This window comes from Buteo buteo, chromosome 13 (genome assembly GCF_964188355.1).
Source record: "Buteo buteo chromosome 13, bButBut1.hap1.1, whole genome shotgun sequence".
Taxonomy (NCBI): Eukaryota; Metazoa; Chordata; class Aves; order Accipitriformes; family Accipitridae; genus Buteo; species Buteo buteo.
In genome coordinates, this window is record NC_134183.1 from 36,056,630 (window position 1) to 36,075,399 (window position 18,770).

Sequence of the window (18,770 nt, forward strand, 5' to 3'; positions counted from 1 at the left end):
TTTCTGTGTTTTGTCCATTTATTGCTTACTGTGGGTCACCCATAGCAACCCCTTGACATGTGAACAATGTACATAATGTAAAAGGGCAGTGTTCTTAGCTTTTGTAAACCAAAGATACATCATCTCATCTAGATGCTAAAGAAGATTCAAAAAAAGCAAAGTGTGCATTTAGCATTTTCTGGACAAGTTTGCAAAAGCAATTGTATTTGTTTTTTTGTTTTTTTTTTTTAATTGGCGATATATAGAACTCTAAAGCACTAAGGCATTATATAATATTTGTAGTAATAACCTCTAGAAGTTAACTTCGGTTGAAAGCTCCATGATTACCATTCATAAAAGTGAGTACTGTCCCATTATGTGATTATTTGAAATAGTCCAAAAGGTTAATGGCACGACAGATTCAATTTAGGAAAGGACATATATTCGCTTTTTATCTCCTAGAAAGTCACAGAAATTAGCTGAGTATTCTAAACAAAGACAAAACCTCGCAGAACAGATTGTGTAGAATGTATTAGGGGTTTTTTAATTCCTAGATAACTAACTCCTGCAATGCTCTTGCAGTGTTCTTCTTGACTAATGTCTTCCTTCCTCCCAACTCTTTTTATGGAATAAAAGCAACTAGTTCTGCCTTGGTTTTTTCCCAGTATACCCATCTCTTAATTATTCTTGGAACAAACAGGAAATTCCTTTTGACAGAAGTGTTGAAGTATCACCATTAGAAGGCTAGCAATTTTGATTCAGAATAAAACTACATATACTTTTACTGTATTTTTTTAGATAGCATAGTGATAGAAATTCAAAATGCTTTTTCAATTTTAATGGTTGGGTTTTTTTCTACCCATATTTGTTTATTTCAGTTCCTGGGAATGTGACCACAACTATTGCCATGTTGGTGGTGGGATCTGATTTAAAAAAAAAAAAAAAAAGTCTAATTAAATCCAGTGTGTCCAGGAATATTAAAACAGTTGTCAACTTTGTTGGTTTGAAATATACCCAAAGTTGCTTATTTGTTATTATTTATGGCATTTTTAAATGACTCTTAATGATAGATTCAACTGCATACTCAGTTTTAAAAATGTCATCATCAACTTGAAAGTTTAACTTCCAAAACAAGGAGAAAAAAGAATGCCTTTGGAAGGAATGCCACTGTCCTTTGCTCTTTGACTCAGTTCCAAGTCATTTGCTGGATTGCAGTAATTTGCATAAACCAAGAATAAGAAGAGGTATGTATAGCAAGACTAGTAAAATACCAAACAGCATAGCATTTATATGGTCCATATCTAGGAGTCTGTGCCAAACATCCAATTTATTGCTTATTTTAATATTTCTGTGAGCAAATCATGTTAGGTATTATTAGAGCTTAGCTCACTGTAAGACAGAACTACAGCTTTTGTCACTTTGCAGCTCTTGGTGCAATTTTATGGGCACAGAAAACTAGTACTTCAAAAGGAAACAATATAATTGTTAATGTGACTGAAGTGTGGATTTGGAGAAGTACTAAGCTCAATTCTTTAAAACGTTTCTGTAATTCCTAGAGTAAATTAATGTAGACTTGTTTTGATTTCTGATAATGTTTTTAAAATCAGGCTTCTTTCACTATAGGATTAGAATCCTAAGGGTGCTTTCACAATCTTAGAAAGATTTGTGGCTTTTGATATTTAATCTAGTGTTTAGATTGCCCAAACTGGCAATCCACTGCTTAGATTGTGATGTCTATCCAAATATTCTACATGAGAGTAGCTCCCATGTTTTCAGGGTTACACCGTGACAGAGTCCCTTACCTAGCATTTTTTAAGTATACTGAGAAGTGCAATGAAGCAAAGTATCTCTTAGAACTTGTAACTGTTTCACTGCAGATAGAAACTTTAATTTTAATGAGTCAGAGCAGAGATTTTCAGCACTCTATTGTGGCATGATTTATTCTGTATATTTATAGAAGGAATGACTGGTACTGAATCTGGGACTACCAGAGCCCGTGAAAGTCACGCACAAAGTAACCCAGGTTAGCCTAGTCTTTTGTGTTTCCTCTTGGCCCTATTGTTTGTAGAAAATCCAGAGCTGCTTACTTTGGTGAAGGCTGAGAGCAGTGTCTGGTACCTCCCTCCCCTCTACCAGGTTTTACAAAAGGTTTTCACAATATCCAAACTTCAGCTATAACCACACATGCTCAACCATGAAGACATTTTGGAACAAAGGACTACATCTTCTGCTGTTCTGTCATGTAAAACTGATGCTTTGTTTTGAAAGAGCCTCCAACCATGGTACCCTACAGATGAAATAGACCACTTAGAGGCATACTAAAGAATCCAATTCTTCCTTACACACGCCCATGACCCCTCCAGCAACACACACAGCAGAGACTACTGTGATAGCCAAGAAGATGAACTTTGAAAAACTAATGGTCTGTTTGTGCCTGGTTTCTTAGGGACGTAATACTTTGGCAGTCTTTCTGTCCCACCGCTACTGGAACTTTGATTCTTTTCTCATTTTCTCACCAACCGCAAACCTCACCAAACAAACAAAAACAGGTTGTAGGGATATTTTAGAAAGCAAGAGCAGATTCAGCTAATGCTACGCTTCATCGCAGAATCCCCTTTTGAGGAATGAGCCTTTATTCTTAAACTGCGCAACTTCTACCTGCGGAAGTTTTATAAGCACAGTTCAGGTTATGGTCAGCTGGAACAGCTTCAAACAGCCAGTCCAAAAAAAGCCCACAAAGATCAAACTCAGAATTGAAAACTTAGCTTTGACTTACAGGAAGAGTTAAAAAGAGAGATGGTGAGGGTTAAGTATCACATTTTCTTTGTCGATACACTGTGGTTTGAGGTGAAGCGGCAACCTACTTCAGCACGTTGTGCTGAAGGTCTCTGGCCTGTTGCATCTGATCTCACTTTGTAAGCAGCACATGCAGAATTTTCCCAATTCAAATATTAAAGCTGGTAAAAGCACTTTGTCTCCATGTAATAACCATTCAGGTTTCTTAGAGAGAGACTGAGCGTTCTTGTTGGCAAGGTAATCTCATTCTCATCCTCAAAATTGGCTATCCCTAATTCAGGGGCAGTCCACAGCTCTGTAGGCATATGCATTAGGGTGATTCTTTGGATGATGTCTAAGTGAGAGAGACTTTCAGAGGAACAAATACTACCTAAGTTCAATGAAGAGAACAAAAGTCCTCTACTTTTTTGAAAATCCATTTATAAAATCAAGGATCTAGCAAAATTTGATTTCTAAATGAACATTGCATGTAAAAATGTCAGGTAAACAGGGCAAAGGGAGAATAATAAGACAGCAAGTAGATGAAGTATTAATATTACGGAGCTTGGATTTGCAGTTTTCCAGAACATGAAGCAGCTCGTACTATCTACAAAAACACATGCTACCAAAAGCACGGCTCATCTCAAGGAAAATGGATGGGTGACAGAACAAGCAAAATTACATTGCTGGTATAAACAAGTCAGACGTCTCAGAGGTGCACTACGAAGCGACAAGAGGCAACAGTCACAAGTTCCAGCAAGGGAAATGCTGACTAGATGAAAACTTCACGGTAGCGGTGGTTAAGCAGTGAAACAGGCCCAGAGAGGTGATGGAAGAATTTCCACCCTGTAGACAGACAGAGCTCAAAAAGGTCCTGGGCAATGTGATCCACCTTTGAAGTCAGCTCTGCTTGGAGCAGGAGGCTGAAGCGGAGACCTGCCTTGCACAGACCAGGAGGCACAAATAATCCTGTTCAGAGTGATCCTATCTAAACCATTTGGCAAGGTGTGTTTATTTTTCTATAAATTTTAAGTTATTTTGAGTATGCAGCATTTCCAACTACAAGCTATCCTTTCCTCCTCTGTCTTAAGAAAACCCAGAGCTTGCTAGAAGTAACAAGAAAAACCTCTCAGAAGGTGAACACTGATCTCAATGTTGCTTTTAAGTTAGAAGTTATTCTTGTTATAACATGTATATTATAACTTTTCTATGCAGAGTGTGGTGCCCCATGTGAAGTGCTTTGTGCCCTTGTCACAAGAAGAAAGGTCACATTAAAGAGTAATTCCACAAGTATTTGGTCTGTAGAGCAGACTCCTTTGTGCTACATAAATGCTGCTCACATGGATGTGTACCAACATCTCTGTATGGAGGCATAAGGAAATACTTGTTCATGAAGAATGTTATTTTACCAGCCCCACTGATCTATCAAAGCAAAAGGAAGAATTTGAAAAAACAATCCAAAAGAAAGTCACTATAAATAAAGAAAAAGTTAATTTGTTTTGAGAAAGCCAGTAATAAACCTTTCTTTCAATAGTAACAGTAGAAAAACAAGACTAAGCAAAGTCAAACATCAGGCATAATCATTTACCTAGCTGAAGTGGGATTCAGCTGATCAGTATTTCTGGCGTTTCAGGTTTGCAAAAGGCACAAATGCTTTTACCAGTTCCCTGTTTCTCTTTCTACCTATAGATGTAGGATTATGTGGCAAAATATCTGTGTATGTGTTTTCTCAAACAGGTGGAGGATTACAGTGCTAACTGAGACTAAGCAACTAGTTTGTCTGAACTGTGTAAGTTATGTTTTATCTGGAAATCAAAAAATGTACACTTCAGTACTTCAGACTGTTTACAATAATAAACATGCAAATAGTTTATTTAGAAAAGTTTTGCTTTTTAAAGATTTTTTAAAAGATCTTTCAGATGTTCACTGTTGACTTGCTAAGTTTTGGATTCCTCCTCAGGAAAAAAAAATAAAACAATTGGTGATGTTTCTAAATGAGCAAATATGCAGAATATTTGCTAAAATATGCCAAAGGAATCTAAACTGTTGCCTCCCACGATGCTAAACAACTCACTGTATTATTACTAAAGAAGAAATATTTTGTAGAGAGAGACACCTGCTGGAGATGGTGTATTTTGAACAAAGGTCCAACGGTTTGAGATTGACTAAAAATGCCACGATTTTTCACAAAACATAGCAGAATCTTTGTGAATGCCAGTCTGAACAGCTGTTACCTATGTGCATACCCCCTGTAGTCACAATCAGGTAAGATTTGTTTTTTTGCAAAGCATATCTAAACTTCTGTCTAAAGTTTCTATGAACTTGAAGCCATTGTCAGATTTTACTTCATGAAGTAATTGCATTGCCTCAGGCAAAGAAAAAAGAATATTTGTGTTAAGTCTAAGTCTGTAAAACATATACCCTGCTTTCTTTCCAGAATTGCAGTATTCAGAGTCCTTTCTGAGAAGTGGAAACCTCTTCAGCACTGCAAGCATTGCCTACTTGGCTAATGAATATGCAATACTTGCAAATGAATACTGATTTCCTTTGAATTAATGGGATGGAGAAAGCAAGTGTGTTGGCAAAATACACAAGAGATGTCAGAGAAATAAAAAGCATCTTTCTGCAGGTACCTGAAGTTGTGACAAGAAGGGGAGATAGAAACCCAAACCTTTTAATTTTCTCTTTCACAGAGTGGTTGTACTTCTCTCCAAAGAACTACCAGATACTGTTTGTGTTAATCAAGCCTCCTATGACACTGCACTTTCCCACAGTTTCTCTTGTCCTTTTTTTGTCTTTGAAACCTTTTGAAGAGTAAGGATCATAGCTAACCATGTTTAAACACACATCAAGCACAAAAAGACCTCACATTTCTGTGATATGAACAATAAATTTAGGATATATAGAGTGTCATGATGCTAATTTTAGAGGAAATCCATTCATGTTCTTCATAATTATGGTGAAGACTATGATTATCTTTCTCTTGGTTAAAACATCAGGGACTGGCTCCACCTTTCAGTGAAGGCCTCTATTGGAAACCACTATGAAATGCTAGATATTGGTTAAGAATGCAGTTTATGCAATTAATCTTTATGTTAGTTGTCAATTTTACTGAAGCAAAATGCCAGCAGGACTGTCTTGCACTGTGAAACGGTGCTTTTGGAAGGATGTTCAAATAGTTCCTTCTAAAAGGAGCAAAGGGAGTGTGTTTCAGAGCTGAACAGGGCTGGTGGTGTAGGGTCTGGAGCATATTGAATCAGCTTTCAGCCGGCAGCCATAGATGGGGTCTGAGGAGTTGTAAGAAATCAAACCGGATGCTCAGAGGCTGCTGTTTCCGTTTCCATAGGAACAGAGATTGGCTCTTCACAGAAGGCAAGGTGATTTAAAATTTTTTAAATTGGCACGATTGTGGATAATTTGAAAGCCCTAACATTTCCCACATTGAAGTTTGGATAACCATTTGTATGGAAATAGAAATGGCAGGCACAGCTAAGCAGCTAAAACACCTGTATATTTTAGCCGTGGTTTTCCTCTAGAAGTGGTTTCATTGCTGTTGGTGTCTCTAGGCTTTAGGACTCAGTAAGACATCAGAGGCTGGACTGTTTTAATTTTGAACATGACTGTATTTCAGCAATCGTTGTGAAGCTATATCTCTTAGATGTAATTGTTATAGAGGCTTTGAAGGAGAGTAGAAGTGCCTTCTATTCTCCATTTTCATTTCACAGACAATGATTCCAAGGGACCACAATATACCTGAGGAGTTTTGGAAAATAAAAGCAGCTTAATACTTGAATTACCTAAGTATTTAGCAACTCTTTATATACTGCCTTAATACTTTTCATAGACTCCCTTATCCTGTTTCTATGTAGACTAAAAGGTTTACTGTCTACTCCATCAGACTACCCAAAATCAGAAATATTAACTGTGAAGAATGTCTTGCTTGAAGACATAGATGAGTGCAACCCTGTTTGTAGATGCTATTTTCATATTTTAACTACTGTCAGGTTCAAACCTGCCACCCAAATCCCTAATAATAAATTTAGTAAATAAAAATGAAATGAAACTTCCATTCTGATGCATGTCAAAATTTGACGGGTTTTAATACGAACTTCTTTTAAAAAAAATCAGACTTTTCATCACTTTCAAGTACAGAAGAGATTCAAATGGTACATTCTGCTGCCAAACAGTTTAATTACTGCAAAAAAACCCACCCCAATACTCTGGCCTGGAGCCTGACTCTTGGCCTTATCAAATGGAAAACCTGATTTTTAACCTTTCAGAGCAGCAGTGGGAAGGGAGTTGCAGTGGCTGTTGGGGAAGCGTTCCACTTAAGGCTTGTTATTGACACTTCTGAATTTCTCAGTGGAGCTGTATGCAAAGGTTAGATGAAAAGCCACACTAAAAGGGTGAGGAAGGAGACCTGAAAGTCTCTGCAGGTTTCTGAAGCATCCAGCCTGTCAATAACCAAATAAACAGCCAAGTGTCTGATCACTTGTCATTGCCACCCTAGTCCCACTCACTACAACGACAGTAGTCTAAACCCCTTGCCCACTGAAAATGCTTCTGTTTGGCACAAATGTATCTATATAACTGTTTTGTAGGGAAAAATTTCATGAAGTTCAAGGTGATTTCAGTAGATGGCATTATAGTAGCTAGTAGCGTAGCAAGGTTCATTGATTTTGCTCCCCTTCTCTCAACCCTACAGAGCTCCCTCCTGGGCTCAGCCTTTCCAGCCTTCATACAACTCAGGCCACTCACATCAAAATATTAACCCAGTCATGAGATAGAGCATTTAAGAACTGGATGCAGTGTTGCCTTGTTCCTCTTTAGAGGATGATTTTAGGAAGATTTCTTCTCCAAGTACAGCATTCATCATGAGAGTTTTACAAAAGACTTGCAAGATTATCCCAACACATTTGGTTGGGAGACAAAGATGAGTTACTGGAGTGGTCAGGAGGCTGGTGTGTCTTTTAAGTAAGACAGCTATTGGGAACTGCTATTTCTGGGTACTATTTCAAGCTCTGCTAAACGATAACAAGCTTACAACAAGTAATTGCATCCTACAAACTAGCAGCTGTAGTAGACCAGCTCAATATAAATTTAGTAGATGCCCACTGTAAGGTATTTAGGTATTCTTTGGTGCTTTGGCTTATAAGAGAAAAGGAAAATAATCCTATACCAGTTTTCTTGAACCCAGTCATGGCCAGTGCAGCAGGGAGGTGCACGCAAGGCTCTGCAGAGAGCTATTTACCAGCTGCAGAGATACACTTTCATACCTTGGCCAGGCAGAGGTGGTGCTGCTGCGTGCAGAGGAAATAAGCAGCATGGGGTTATGGATTCTGTGCCGCACACCAGCATGGCTGGCTAATGACGCATTACTCGCGAAGCGCAACCACCTTGGAGAAGACGTCATCGGCATCCCACTAACCCCGTCCCAGGCCTTCATCTCCAGCACTGACATATTTGCCAGGACTGTCTGCTGTAAGTTTCCATTTCTTTGGCTGCAAAAGTAAGATAATTTTCTCCCTTCTCCAGAGCCCTGCAAAGCCTGGCTACCCCTGCAAGGCACAGCACCCTGGGCATAATCCAGCAACACTGGGACACATCAGCAGTGATGGCTCCAAATCAAGTGTCTGCCCAACAGCTCTGCTTCATCAGAGCTAGGGGCTACGACTCACACCAGCTAATTTCCAGCAGCTCATCAAAATACCTGAACTAGGAACACAGTTGGTCTAGGCTCTTCTGCAGCCAACGGTAAGAGATAAACTCATCCACAGTGCAAAGCTAACTGCCTGTGCTTATCATATATAGAGAGGCATCCCTGGCTGCTCCTAAGGGAGGTGACTGTGCTACACCAGTACTGTTGGGTGGGACAGATGCAGGCACAGAGCTCAGCGTGAGATTCAATCAAATGATTGGCTTTTTGGTTGGAGGCTACACTAAAAATAATGAGAAAGTAGCATATAATTTTGGAGGGCCAAAATGCACTCAATGCATTTTTATGAACCCCAACAGCAGCATAGCTATCCATTTCAAAACAAAGCTGTAATTTGGAAATAGTAAGAGAAAACATTTAGTTTTAGAAAGACACTCTTAAAAAGATTCTTTTTTTTTTGCTTACAGATTAAGTATTAAGACTAGCGCCCATGCCCTCAAAATAAATTTTTTTCAGGAAATTTTCCCTTCTGGAAGAATGCTTCACTCATTCCCCCTCAGCACCCTCTGCGAGTGAATCCTTACATTTGTCCTTCTCCCCCTCTCACAAAATGATGCTTTTTTTCCTGCTGCTCATGATAATCAAAGCAGTTTCACACCTCTGGCCCTGCAAACTCTCTCTTTTGCCCTCCTTTGCTTGCACTTCATTTTCCCTTTCAAAGTCTCTGCACGTTCCCTGTCTTCTTCAGACCGCCAGGAAGGAAACTTGCCAATTCTCTAAAATACTAGCTACAAATTGCTCATGGTGTGACTACTGATAACTCTAGCCACCAACTGCCGCATATCTCTCTAAGCAGATCTCTGTAGCCTGCTGGAGCTCTGTGAAGTTGCGAGACTTCCTCATCACTAAGTGATCTGCCTGTGTGACCTGTGTTGCAGGGACAGTAAGAAAAAAGCAACACCCAGACATCAGGAGCATTGTTAATTAATTATAGCTATGTCAGTCCTGATGTGTTCTTGGTGTAGAAGGACATATTTTTGCATAGGCAACCATGGCAAGAGTTTTTTTCTTTTCTTTTTTTTCTACCCTCTGAAAATGCCAGTAAGTATTTAAAAACGCATGTTTAGGAATCCTTAAAACATCCTAAGGAGGTGAACAGAGGCACCCTCACCTGTAGGACAGGCATTTTGAAGAGGGTTTCGTGGAAGCGTTAGACATATTACCTTATTATCAATTATTTGCAGCTGCATTGTAACAGATCAGTTAGCTTATTTAACTAGCTGTCTGAAATACCTGATGTCAGCAGCATGCTGTGTGTGGTGCTATGTGTGCTGCTGGTTCAGATGTCTGTGAAGCTTCACTTCAGGTCCTGGTGCTAATAAACTCTTAGCTCTCTTATTACAAGTTTTTTCAAGAGTTTGGATTTTACTTGTAAATTTCACATATCTTGCCTATTCATATAAACATTTACATGAGGTATGCAAATCAGAAATTTTCTCTATGTAGACATACAGGTATCTAAAAGTGTGCAGACACCTGCACACTTTACAGTGTTCTTAATTTACCCGGAGTCTTGAAAAGCCTTTACAGTTGCAAAATGCAACTTTGAGCTACGCTTGCCATGTGCAAATACATGGGCTTCTGCCAACCCCAGAAGGTACTGGAGAAGTGTAGCACATACATTTCTTTTGCTTCTTTTTCTTTGTAAGGCCATAGTGTTATATTACAGATTGACTCTAATTTCCTCCACAGCTTATCTCTTTGTATTGTGCTGGCTTCCTTTGCATTTTGATTGCTCTCTCTTTTCCTGTAGCTGATCAAATCATATCACTGAATTTTACTTCTTTTTTTTTTCTTCTTCTCGCTTTCTTTTTTTTTTTTTTAAATTTGCCAGCCACTCACATGCACACATGGCAAGGAGCAGCTTGACATCATTTGACATCTCCTTGCTTCCTCATTTCAATATTAACTGTTTACCAGAAGAGAAACAGGTTTGGGGTTAGGGTGCTGAGTTCATGCATGTCTCTGTGTGTGAGCAAGAGCTTTTTTCCCCCTCTGACCCTTCACAGCCATAGGTCACTACGCTGAGCTGCCTGAAACTGCCCAATGCTATTTTTCACCAGCTTGACTTCAGAAGAGACAGGTCTGTGGATGTGCTTCACTTTCTGCTTCAGCTGGGGTACAACAACAAGGCTCAGTGCTGTGGCTGCTGCTGCTCTCATCCAAGAACAAACTTGGTGAAGGATTCCTCCCCCTCTGCACAGCGATAATAATGACACAGCTGCAGTTTAAAGATGCATTTTGGGTAAGTGAGCATTTCCCATGTGTTTCCTATATTCAATAGATCTGTATTTAAAAATCTTCTAAAATACAGCTTAGTTCTATATACAGTTTAAAACTACTTTAATCCTGTTCTGTGTTCTAAATTTAGTTTAGTAAAAAACTAAATTTGTCTCCAAGCAAAAACATACTGTTTGGTAGCATAAGTGTTTGATCCTAGGCAGAAGGATGCATTGTAAAGAATATATCCAGGCCACATAAAATGACTGACATTCCCAGTTTCTGTGCTAGCTCCAGAAACTGCTTTCGAAAGGGACATGGGTTTGTCTGTCTCAGACCTAAGAGCACTTGCTTGTAGTGAGTGTCTTCAGTTTTAGGAGTGGCTCCCCTGAGCAGGTGAACTGTTACTAATTACAGTCTGAATTCTCTCATGTTTGCCTGTGGAGCAAAGCCAGCTGGCTGCATGCAAAATGCTATTGCTCACCCACCTACAGAGTCCATGCCTGCTTTTAGGTGCAGAAGGGCATGCCTGAGGCACGTAGGTGCCCAGGAGTCATACGGCAGCACAGGCAGAAAGAACTAGCAGTGACATTTGAGAACTAAGCCCAAACACTCACAACTGGCTTAAAAACAGTGGATACTAAAACAACTAGATATCATCCACTCTTGTTACTTGACTTTTGGTTGAAGAACCTTTTGGTGTATTGTTTTTGAGCTTTGTCTCTGCAGTTACAAGGCAAAAAGACCCTAGCTCTTTCTCTCTCAAGGGTAATCTGAGGTTCTCTCGCAATTACTTCTGGAGTGGAGGTTTTAAGGAAAAAACCAACCCAACAACAAAATTCTAACACTGCAAAGCTGGGTAAAAGGATGTGATGTGGTTGCCTCTTGTCTGGGAAATAATTTTGCCAGTGCATCTAGGATTGACTTAAAGAAAGACATGAAGGCATATGAATTCTTCCTGTCATTTTCCTATCAGGCCAAGTAGAACAGCCCCTTCATGATGTATTTGCTCCTGTGCTTTCTTTCTATCCACCCGCCCTTCAGGGTAAACCCTCTCTTGGTGTAAAATAGAAGGGCAGATGCAAGAACACATTTCAGTGAACCACCTTCCTCCTGGCACTTCCAGGAAGCCCTCCCTGCCCCCACTCTAGTACCAGATTTGAACAGTTAAAAAAAAAAAGGTAATGAGGAAATACAAAAGTTAATTTTGATGTTAACCCTAACTGTGCCTGACCACACCTACACGAGTGTCCGTGCCTCCTCTTTTATACAGCTACTAATTGCATTGTCCAACACACAGGGTAGGACACAACTGTAAGCCAGTGCTACCCTGGGAGCTTCGGCTTTTGCATTTCTGGACTTCCTTTGAAAACATACAATCTGACTTTCAGAACTGGCACATTTGGTATATTTACTTTTCAAGGTCTTGGTCTTTAGTGAGAATACATCAGGTGTACTCCGTGGACTGGAGTAGTGTTAGGGTGATTAACGCCAGTTGAGAATCTGGCCAGGCCAGCTCTTCACGGCTCTTCTTTCCTAAACTTCTCTCCTGTGCTTAGTCACCTTACCATGACTATAATCCTTGCTTAGCTTTGAAGCTAACACCTTCCTTAAAGGAAAGCATCTTTGTTTTTAATATTGTTTGGCTGGAAACATTGTATCGGCAGGCTTGATTAACAAGGCAGAAATATACCCGGTTGCAGGATAGTAGTTTTGGCTATGCAATGGTAAGTCTTTTAAAATGAAAACTTACAGGATATTGCACAATGTGACAAAAGCGTACAGCTTGCCCCCAGATCACAAGATCAGCAATTATTTTTGCGTTCATAAGGTTCTGTTATGCCCATTAGTGAGAGGGAAATGTATTTGCACACAGTTTGCTTCAGCGAGCAATTATCTCCTTTATTCGATTTGTACCAAGAATGGAAACCATCTTTATGATTAAAACCCAAAAAGTATATTTTCACCATAGTAGATCACTCAATACAGATCCCTGATCTCTAAGACCTGCCTAAGGACACCACTGCACCTCCTCCCTGTAATTCACCCTGACAAGGTATATCTGAGCAACAACTCCCTGCTTTTACCAACAGTAAAATTTTGGATAGGCAGAAGTTCCTTTAGTACCTATCGCAATGTAAAACATGTAAAGAAATGCTAAAAGCAGCAGATCTTCCCCAACTAGCAGAGAAAGAGCACCATTCATTCCTCCCCAAAGTTCCTCAAACTTCCTAAGAACAAGGTGTGCTGTCTTTCACAAAAATGCAAATTGTTCCTCATAACAGGTGTAAGTTTTAATCTCTCTTTCCCCCTATTAAATGTAGCATTGATAGTACTATACTAGAAGTTTCACACTTGTACTATTATTTTTTTATTATTTTCTTTGTAGCATGGCCTGGGCTAAAACCAGTGTATTTTTTAATTACAATTTTTGGTTTTATGTCCTCCACACACTCTGTAATGGTTTAAGGCAAAGTTGCTCAAAGCCTCCACTAAAATGTGCTTCTTTTCAGAAGTTTTCTGTCTCTGATAGTATGTTTTGGAATATATTAGTGAGATGAAAATACAAATTGGTTTTGATAGCCAATGCAAGGCAGTTGCTAATGGATTAATATTCTGCTGGGCTGCTGTACAAATGTAACAGATGTTACCTGTCTTCTCTAGCATGGTATTAGACAGGTATGTAAATTCCCATGTTAATGGGGAGTAGGTCTGCGATACCAGCTGAGTTTCACGTTAACAGAGTTATGTTAATAGGCAGAGATCTGAGCAACATTAATTTTTTTGTTACAAAAAACCACTAACCAAGAAAATCTTCCCCCTTCTGTCACAAATACTGAATCTCTTTCTTAGTCCCATTCTATGTTCTTGTACTCATTGTTTGCTTTTCCTCTGAAATACTTGTCACTGCCTTTTCCTTCTATTTTGTTTTTCTCCAACATTCTGCTCAACGCTGCAGTTGCAACCTTGTGAAATGCAGCTATTTCTGGCTAACAGGTACGTAGATGCTTATTGGCACCATTTACTGGCTTTGCCTTACCCACCTGGGAAGGGGGAATGAGGAAGACTTTCAAAGAAGGTGTTTGGTCGTGGGGCAGGCTCCAAAGTGCCCAGAGTTGAGTGGGAGCAAATCTATTCCCTCAGGCAGCCTTGAATCAAACTCAAGTGGCCAAGTCAATTCTGAAAACGTGTCATGGGCTCCTAAGGTGCCTAGGATTTTAAAAAAATAAAATGCTTAAAGTGTGAAGTGCCTGTTCGTTCTCAGCTGTGGGATGAGCTCAGGGCTTGTGGATTCTCACAGCTCAGATTTAAAAGCGCGAGTGAGCTGGAGATACAGGCCTGCAAATGCGATCCAGGCTTTCAACATGAAATAGCAAGATTTGTCTCCCTGCCCTGCTGTGGACTTCTTGTTACCACATTCCTGCCCAGGCAGTACCAGTGATTAGGGTCCGACAGCAGTGGGAGCCACAGAAGTGCTTAAGATAAAGAGCCTGTTACAAAGTTACTTGCTTAATCTTTCTTGTTTTGACTTCAGGCTATATTCTACATCAGGTTCAATGCAAAGCTGACTTCATAGGTGAATGTCTCAACTGTTACTGTAGCTTTTCCACACAATGGTCTATTATATATGTCAAAAAAGATGCAATTAGTTTCATAAATAATTTAACTTCTAATGAGACTCTTAACTGTGGTAGAAGAGTACAGAAATGATTACAAAAGTCACAGTAAAACTATCTTCTAGACTTACTAGGCAACGTACAAAAGAAATACAATATCAACTGGTTTACTCAAAAAAAGGAAGTCTTTTTTATACCGGGAGCTCCCCTGCTTTCCTGTAGAGGTTAAGTTTTGCAGGGCCCATTGTTTTGAAGCAGGTCTGTGAGGGGGAAGTGAGACCGGGCAGGTTTGTTGGGAGGGAGGAACCAAGGCTGGTGAGGGCTCCTGCCAGCCCCTGGCACCCAAGGCACGGCTGAGCTGGGGCAGGAGAGGACATGATTGCCCAACCCTTCACCCTGGCATCTCGGCTTTGCAAGTGGTTCCCCACCGAGTTTCATTTGAGTTGGATTGAACGAATTGCATCTGTATCTGCTGACACAAGACAAATTAAAATAAATAATCTCACCGCACACTGGCAGACAGACAGGCCAGGCTCTGTTGTTGGTACATACTGCACCTCTCTCAACTCCAGAAAGTGTGATTAAAGGCAGATGTATGGCTGTGGCCCTACTTACATCCAGAGCACATCATCACTGGTGGATGAGGAATGAAGGGAGAACCAACTGGGAAAAGTTGAACCGATTGCCCAGCTGATGTCTGTGTTTGTTGTGAGGTCAACTTCATCTCCACAGAAAAGGCTGTTCTATTCTCTTTATACGTATAATTTCTTCCTACGTTCCCCCAGCCGATCTGGGAAGGACGCTTAGCTCACTGGTGGAATGAAAAACACACATGAAGGGGGGTGCGTTCTTACAACAGCCATTGGAACCAAAAGAAATCACAAGTAGAAAACCTGATTAGTTGTTGTGGCTATGGAAACACTGGTGCTTCACAAATCACTTCTGAGCAGAGCACAACAGCTAAAAATGAAGCTCACATGAACTAACACTCTCAGCACCGATATCAATAGCGAGGCAAAGATGTCAATGTCTACTTCCATCTCCTGTACTCCTCAAACAGCACCTAGGAGGGTCTGTGAGGAGCCAAGTACAGCGTATTAGGGGTGGTTCATTTCCCTGGTGATGACCTCAAATAGAAGGACTAGAGTTTTATGTTTGCAGCTTTCGGTTATATGCTCAGTTATGGTCTGCGTGTGGCACGTCAGGCTGAGCATCTTCCCTACAAGAAGGAAGAGTATCTGGAGGAGATTTAAACACAGTGGGCTGGTCCTAAGGCTGCAGGAGGCTTTCCAGACCAGGTAGATTAATGGGTTTTCAGAAAGTTCATTTTAGGTCAGTGATTGAAATAATTAGACAGTTAAGTAATTACATTTTAGTAAAATTTTCTGATGACCATGCTGAAACTGGGTGCCTTATCTAGGGTTTTTGACTGCTTAAATCGGTTGATTGATGAAGTGACTGTGACGATTTTGCTAATATTTTTACACAGTTATATCTGATTTGTTTTGATCTGTCCTGCTCTGGAAAAGTTGTTTGGTTTTGCTTGGGCTCAGAGACACGGATGATTCTTATTTGTGCCAACTTTAACTATGCCATGAACATGCATTTTAAATACGGAAAAGGTGAGTCATTGACTCTCTTTTCACCCACACATACACAGACACATCTAATGAACACCACCTAGATTTAAATGAGTATTTGTCGCACACGGCTTGAAACGGATCCTGTGGATCTGTAACAGCACTTCATGCAAAGATCAAGGAGGCTGTCCTCTGGTTTGCTAAAGCAGCCTGTTGAGGTGCATTTTCTGATGGTAGAGTCACAGAATAGCTGAGGTTGGAAGGGGCCTCTGGAGATTGTCCAGCCAACCCCCTGCTCGGCACAGGGCCAGCATTCAGCAGCTTGCCTAGCACCATGTTTTGAGTATCTCCAGAGGTGGAGACTCCACAACATCTCTGGGCAAACTGTTGCAGTGTCTCACCACCCTTACAGCAAAAAACCTTCTTATGCTTAAACAGGACTTCTTGTATTTCAATTTGCACCCATTGCCTCTTGTCCTGTCACTGGCTACCACTGAGAAGTCCTGGCTCTGTCTCCCCTACTCCCTCCCACCAGGTACCTCCCACCAGAGCAAGCAGGCTGAGCAATCCCAGCTCTCAGCCTCCCCTCCCACAACAGACTCGCCAGGGTGAACGTCAGATTCTCCCTGTGAATCTCTTTTCAACGTATTTTTTTCCTTGCTGGACTGGGTGATTCATGACCCATCCCTTTCCTCCCACAAGGCTTGCACTCCTGCAATGCAGCAGCACAGAGTTGCACTGCTTCTCTTTCTTCAAAGTTTACAGTCACTGACGGGGACACTGACCTTGCGTTGCTTTGCAGGCACAGTGGAAAACTCTGAATTTCAATCCAGTTACACTCATTGCATACTTGTATTGAAGGCAAGTTACACTGCTTCATAAACAGAGATTTTTTTTTTTTATTCTTCAGCTCCTTTTAGCTCAAAAAGACCTTTTTTCTGATTTTGTTTTCATGCCATACTGCAGCAAGGTAGATTCTGGCTGGCAGATGGCACAGAAAATATTTGTTTCATCCCCTGTTTAACCTAGCTTTTGTAATAAAACTTTTCTCAGCAGCCACAGTTCAATAATGTACAAAGTTCACTGTATTGTCCAGTAAGAATTTGGGGATTTGAGGCTGGAACAAGGTGAGGGCTGCGGGGCATGGCTCTGCATGGGGATCACTCAGTGTTGCTTAAGGTCTCAAGGTTAAGAAAAAAAAAAGATGTTGAAAATATGCATCTAGATCCCAACAGCTTTTCAGTTCCCCAAAGAATTGCTCCCTTACTATAAATGGAGTTTAGTACTTCTTCAAAGTGGTGGAAAAGCGTCACTGGACGAGATTGAGGAATTGAAAAGTTCCATAGCTCCTGGCAAACAGCTCTTGGTGCAACTTCACTTTTGCTTGAAATGAAAGGCAACTGTTATTTACTCTTAGTCTTAAGAACTAAGTGAAAATTGACCAGCTCAGGCTAGCTTAGAGATACCAGCTTCTGTTTTTCCATTCAGAGCACAAAAAATAAATAAACACACACAAACTTTTTTTTTTCTTTAAAGTTACAACTTTTCAAACCAAGATGCTATTTGGTGCTGCTCTCAATTTATCCAGGCCTAATTAATTCCTAAAAGGAAAGAAAAATAAAAAATAAAGGGTGGGGCAAAGGAAAAAAGAAAATAGGTGGTTAACAGCACTGAGGTCTGAGTCTCATCGCTTCATGCTATTTGCAATAGGTGCTGTAATTACTGAAGTGTTATTAACAAGTCAGGATTGACGAACAGCCCTGGGGGCTGTTCAGCAGGATGGAAATCTCCAGGAGCACCAGAAAGAAAGGAGGCACCTGCCATTGAAAGGCCCTGGCCACACTTTTGGTTAGGACTTTTGTTTTTGACAAAACCTTTTTTTCAGGAAAACACAATTTTACTGGAAGTAGGGGAGCTGTTTTCGAAGATAATGCTGGGTTTTGATAAAAAGTTTACATCTGGTAAAGGCTTCCTCTGGAGGTGGAGGTTTAAGGTGAAATTTTTAACCAAAGAGGGGAAGAGGAGGCCAAACTCAAAACCCAGCCCTCTGGGGTCCTGGGAGCTCTGCAGGGGGGAGACATAGTCTGGAACAGGAACTGGAGCTTTCATTGCCCACAGTCTATCCTACCTGCAGCCTGGAGTCCAGGCATGCCTTCCCTCTGCTCCAGTAGATTCATCCACAAGTAAAACAGCTAGAGAAAGGAGAGATTAAAATGAAATTCCTCTTCCATATATAGACAGCAGATGGTGGATAGTGTGCCAGCTTAGGCAGGGGGATGTCTCAATCAGATCTGTCTGATTCAGAGCAGGTTTCTTCTTTATATCAATGTGAATGTCTTTTTTCATTGTTTTCTGTTGCTGTTGTCAAGAGGTGAAATGTGGACTTTTAAAATCTTATATAAATTTGCAGGGCAAGGAAACTGTTTCCCACCCTGCTCTAGAAGTCATAGTAGTTCGTTTTGTACTAAAGAAGCTCGTGAGAACATAAAACACTTCTAAGGCAGATAATGCTAAGGCTCTTCGCGAATGGAACAAGAATTTTATTCTTGCTGGTTAAAAGACAAGGGAGTTTTGAGTGAGCGGACACCTTGTGCATGACAGTTAGGCTGATGCAACAGTTTTAACAGCTTGAAGGGTTCAACAGTAGCTATGCTGGTGCAATCCCTTAGCGTGCACCCACTTACGTAGATCTTGCCCACTTCCTATACCGTAGGAGCCTGCAGCAGAAAGGGGGTACATCCAGCTAAATATCTCATCGGTTCAGCAATTCCTAAAAAACCCAGAATTAATCCATTTTTAATTATTTTTGTATAAGGCAGGAGAGACATTTATGCAAGTGGGAGCAAACACAGAGAAATGCCTCCCAGAAGGTAATGTAGTACC

General features: G+C 40.5%; 1 protein-coding gene across 2 annotated transcripts in view; it reads left to right on the forward strand.

The window, feature by feature from the left end:
• Positions 1-9,886: 9,886 nt before the first annotated feature.
• The window catches only part of PSTPIP1 (proline-serine-threonine phosphatase interacting protein 1), a 59,553-nt gene continuing 50,669 nt past the window's right edge, over positions 9,887-18,770 (forward strand). For both annotated transcript variants that reach the window (XM_075045600.1, XM_075045601.1), the window contains exon 1: positions 9,887-10,715. In XM_075045600.1, coding sequence (XP_074901701.1) covers positions 10,683-10,715 — 33 coding nt within the window. In that variant the 5' untranslated portion in view covers positions 9,887-10,682. The remainder of the gene's footprint in view (positions 10,716-18,770) is intronic.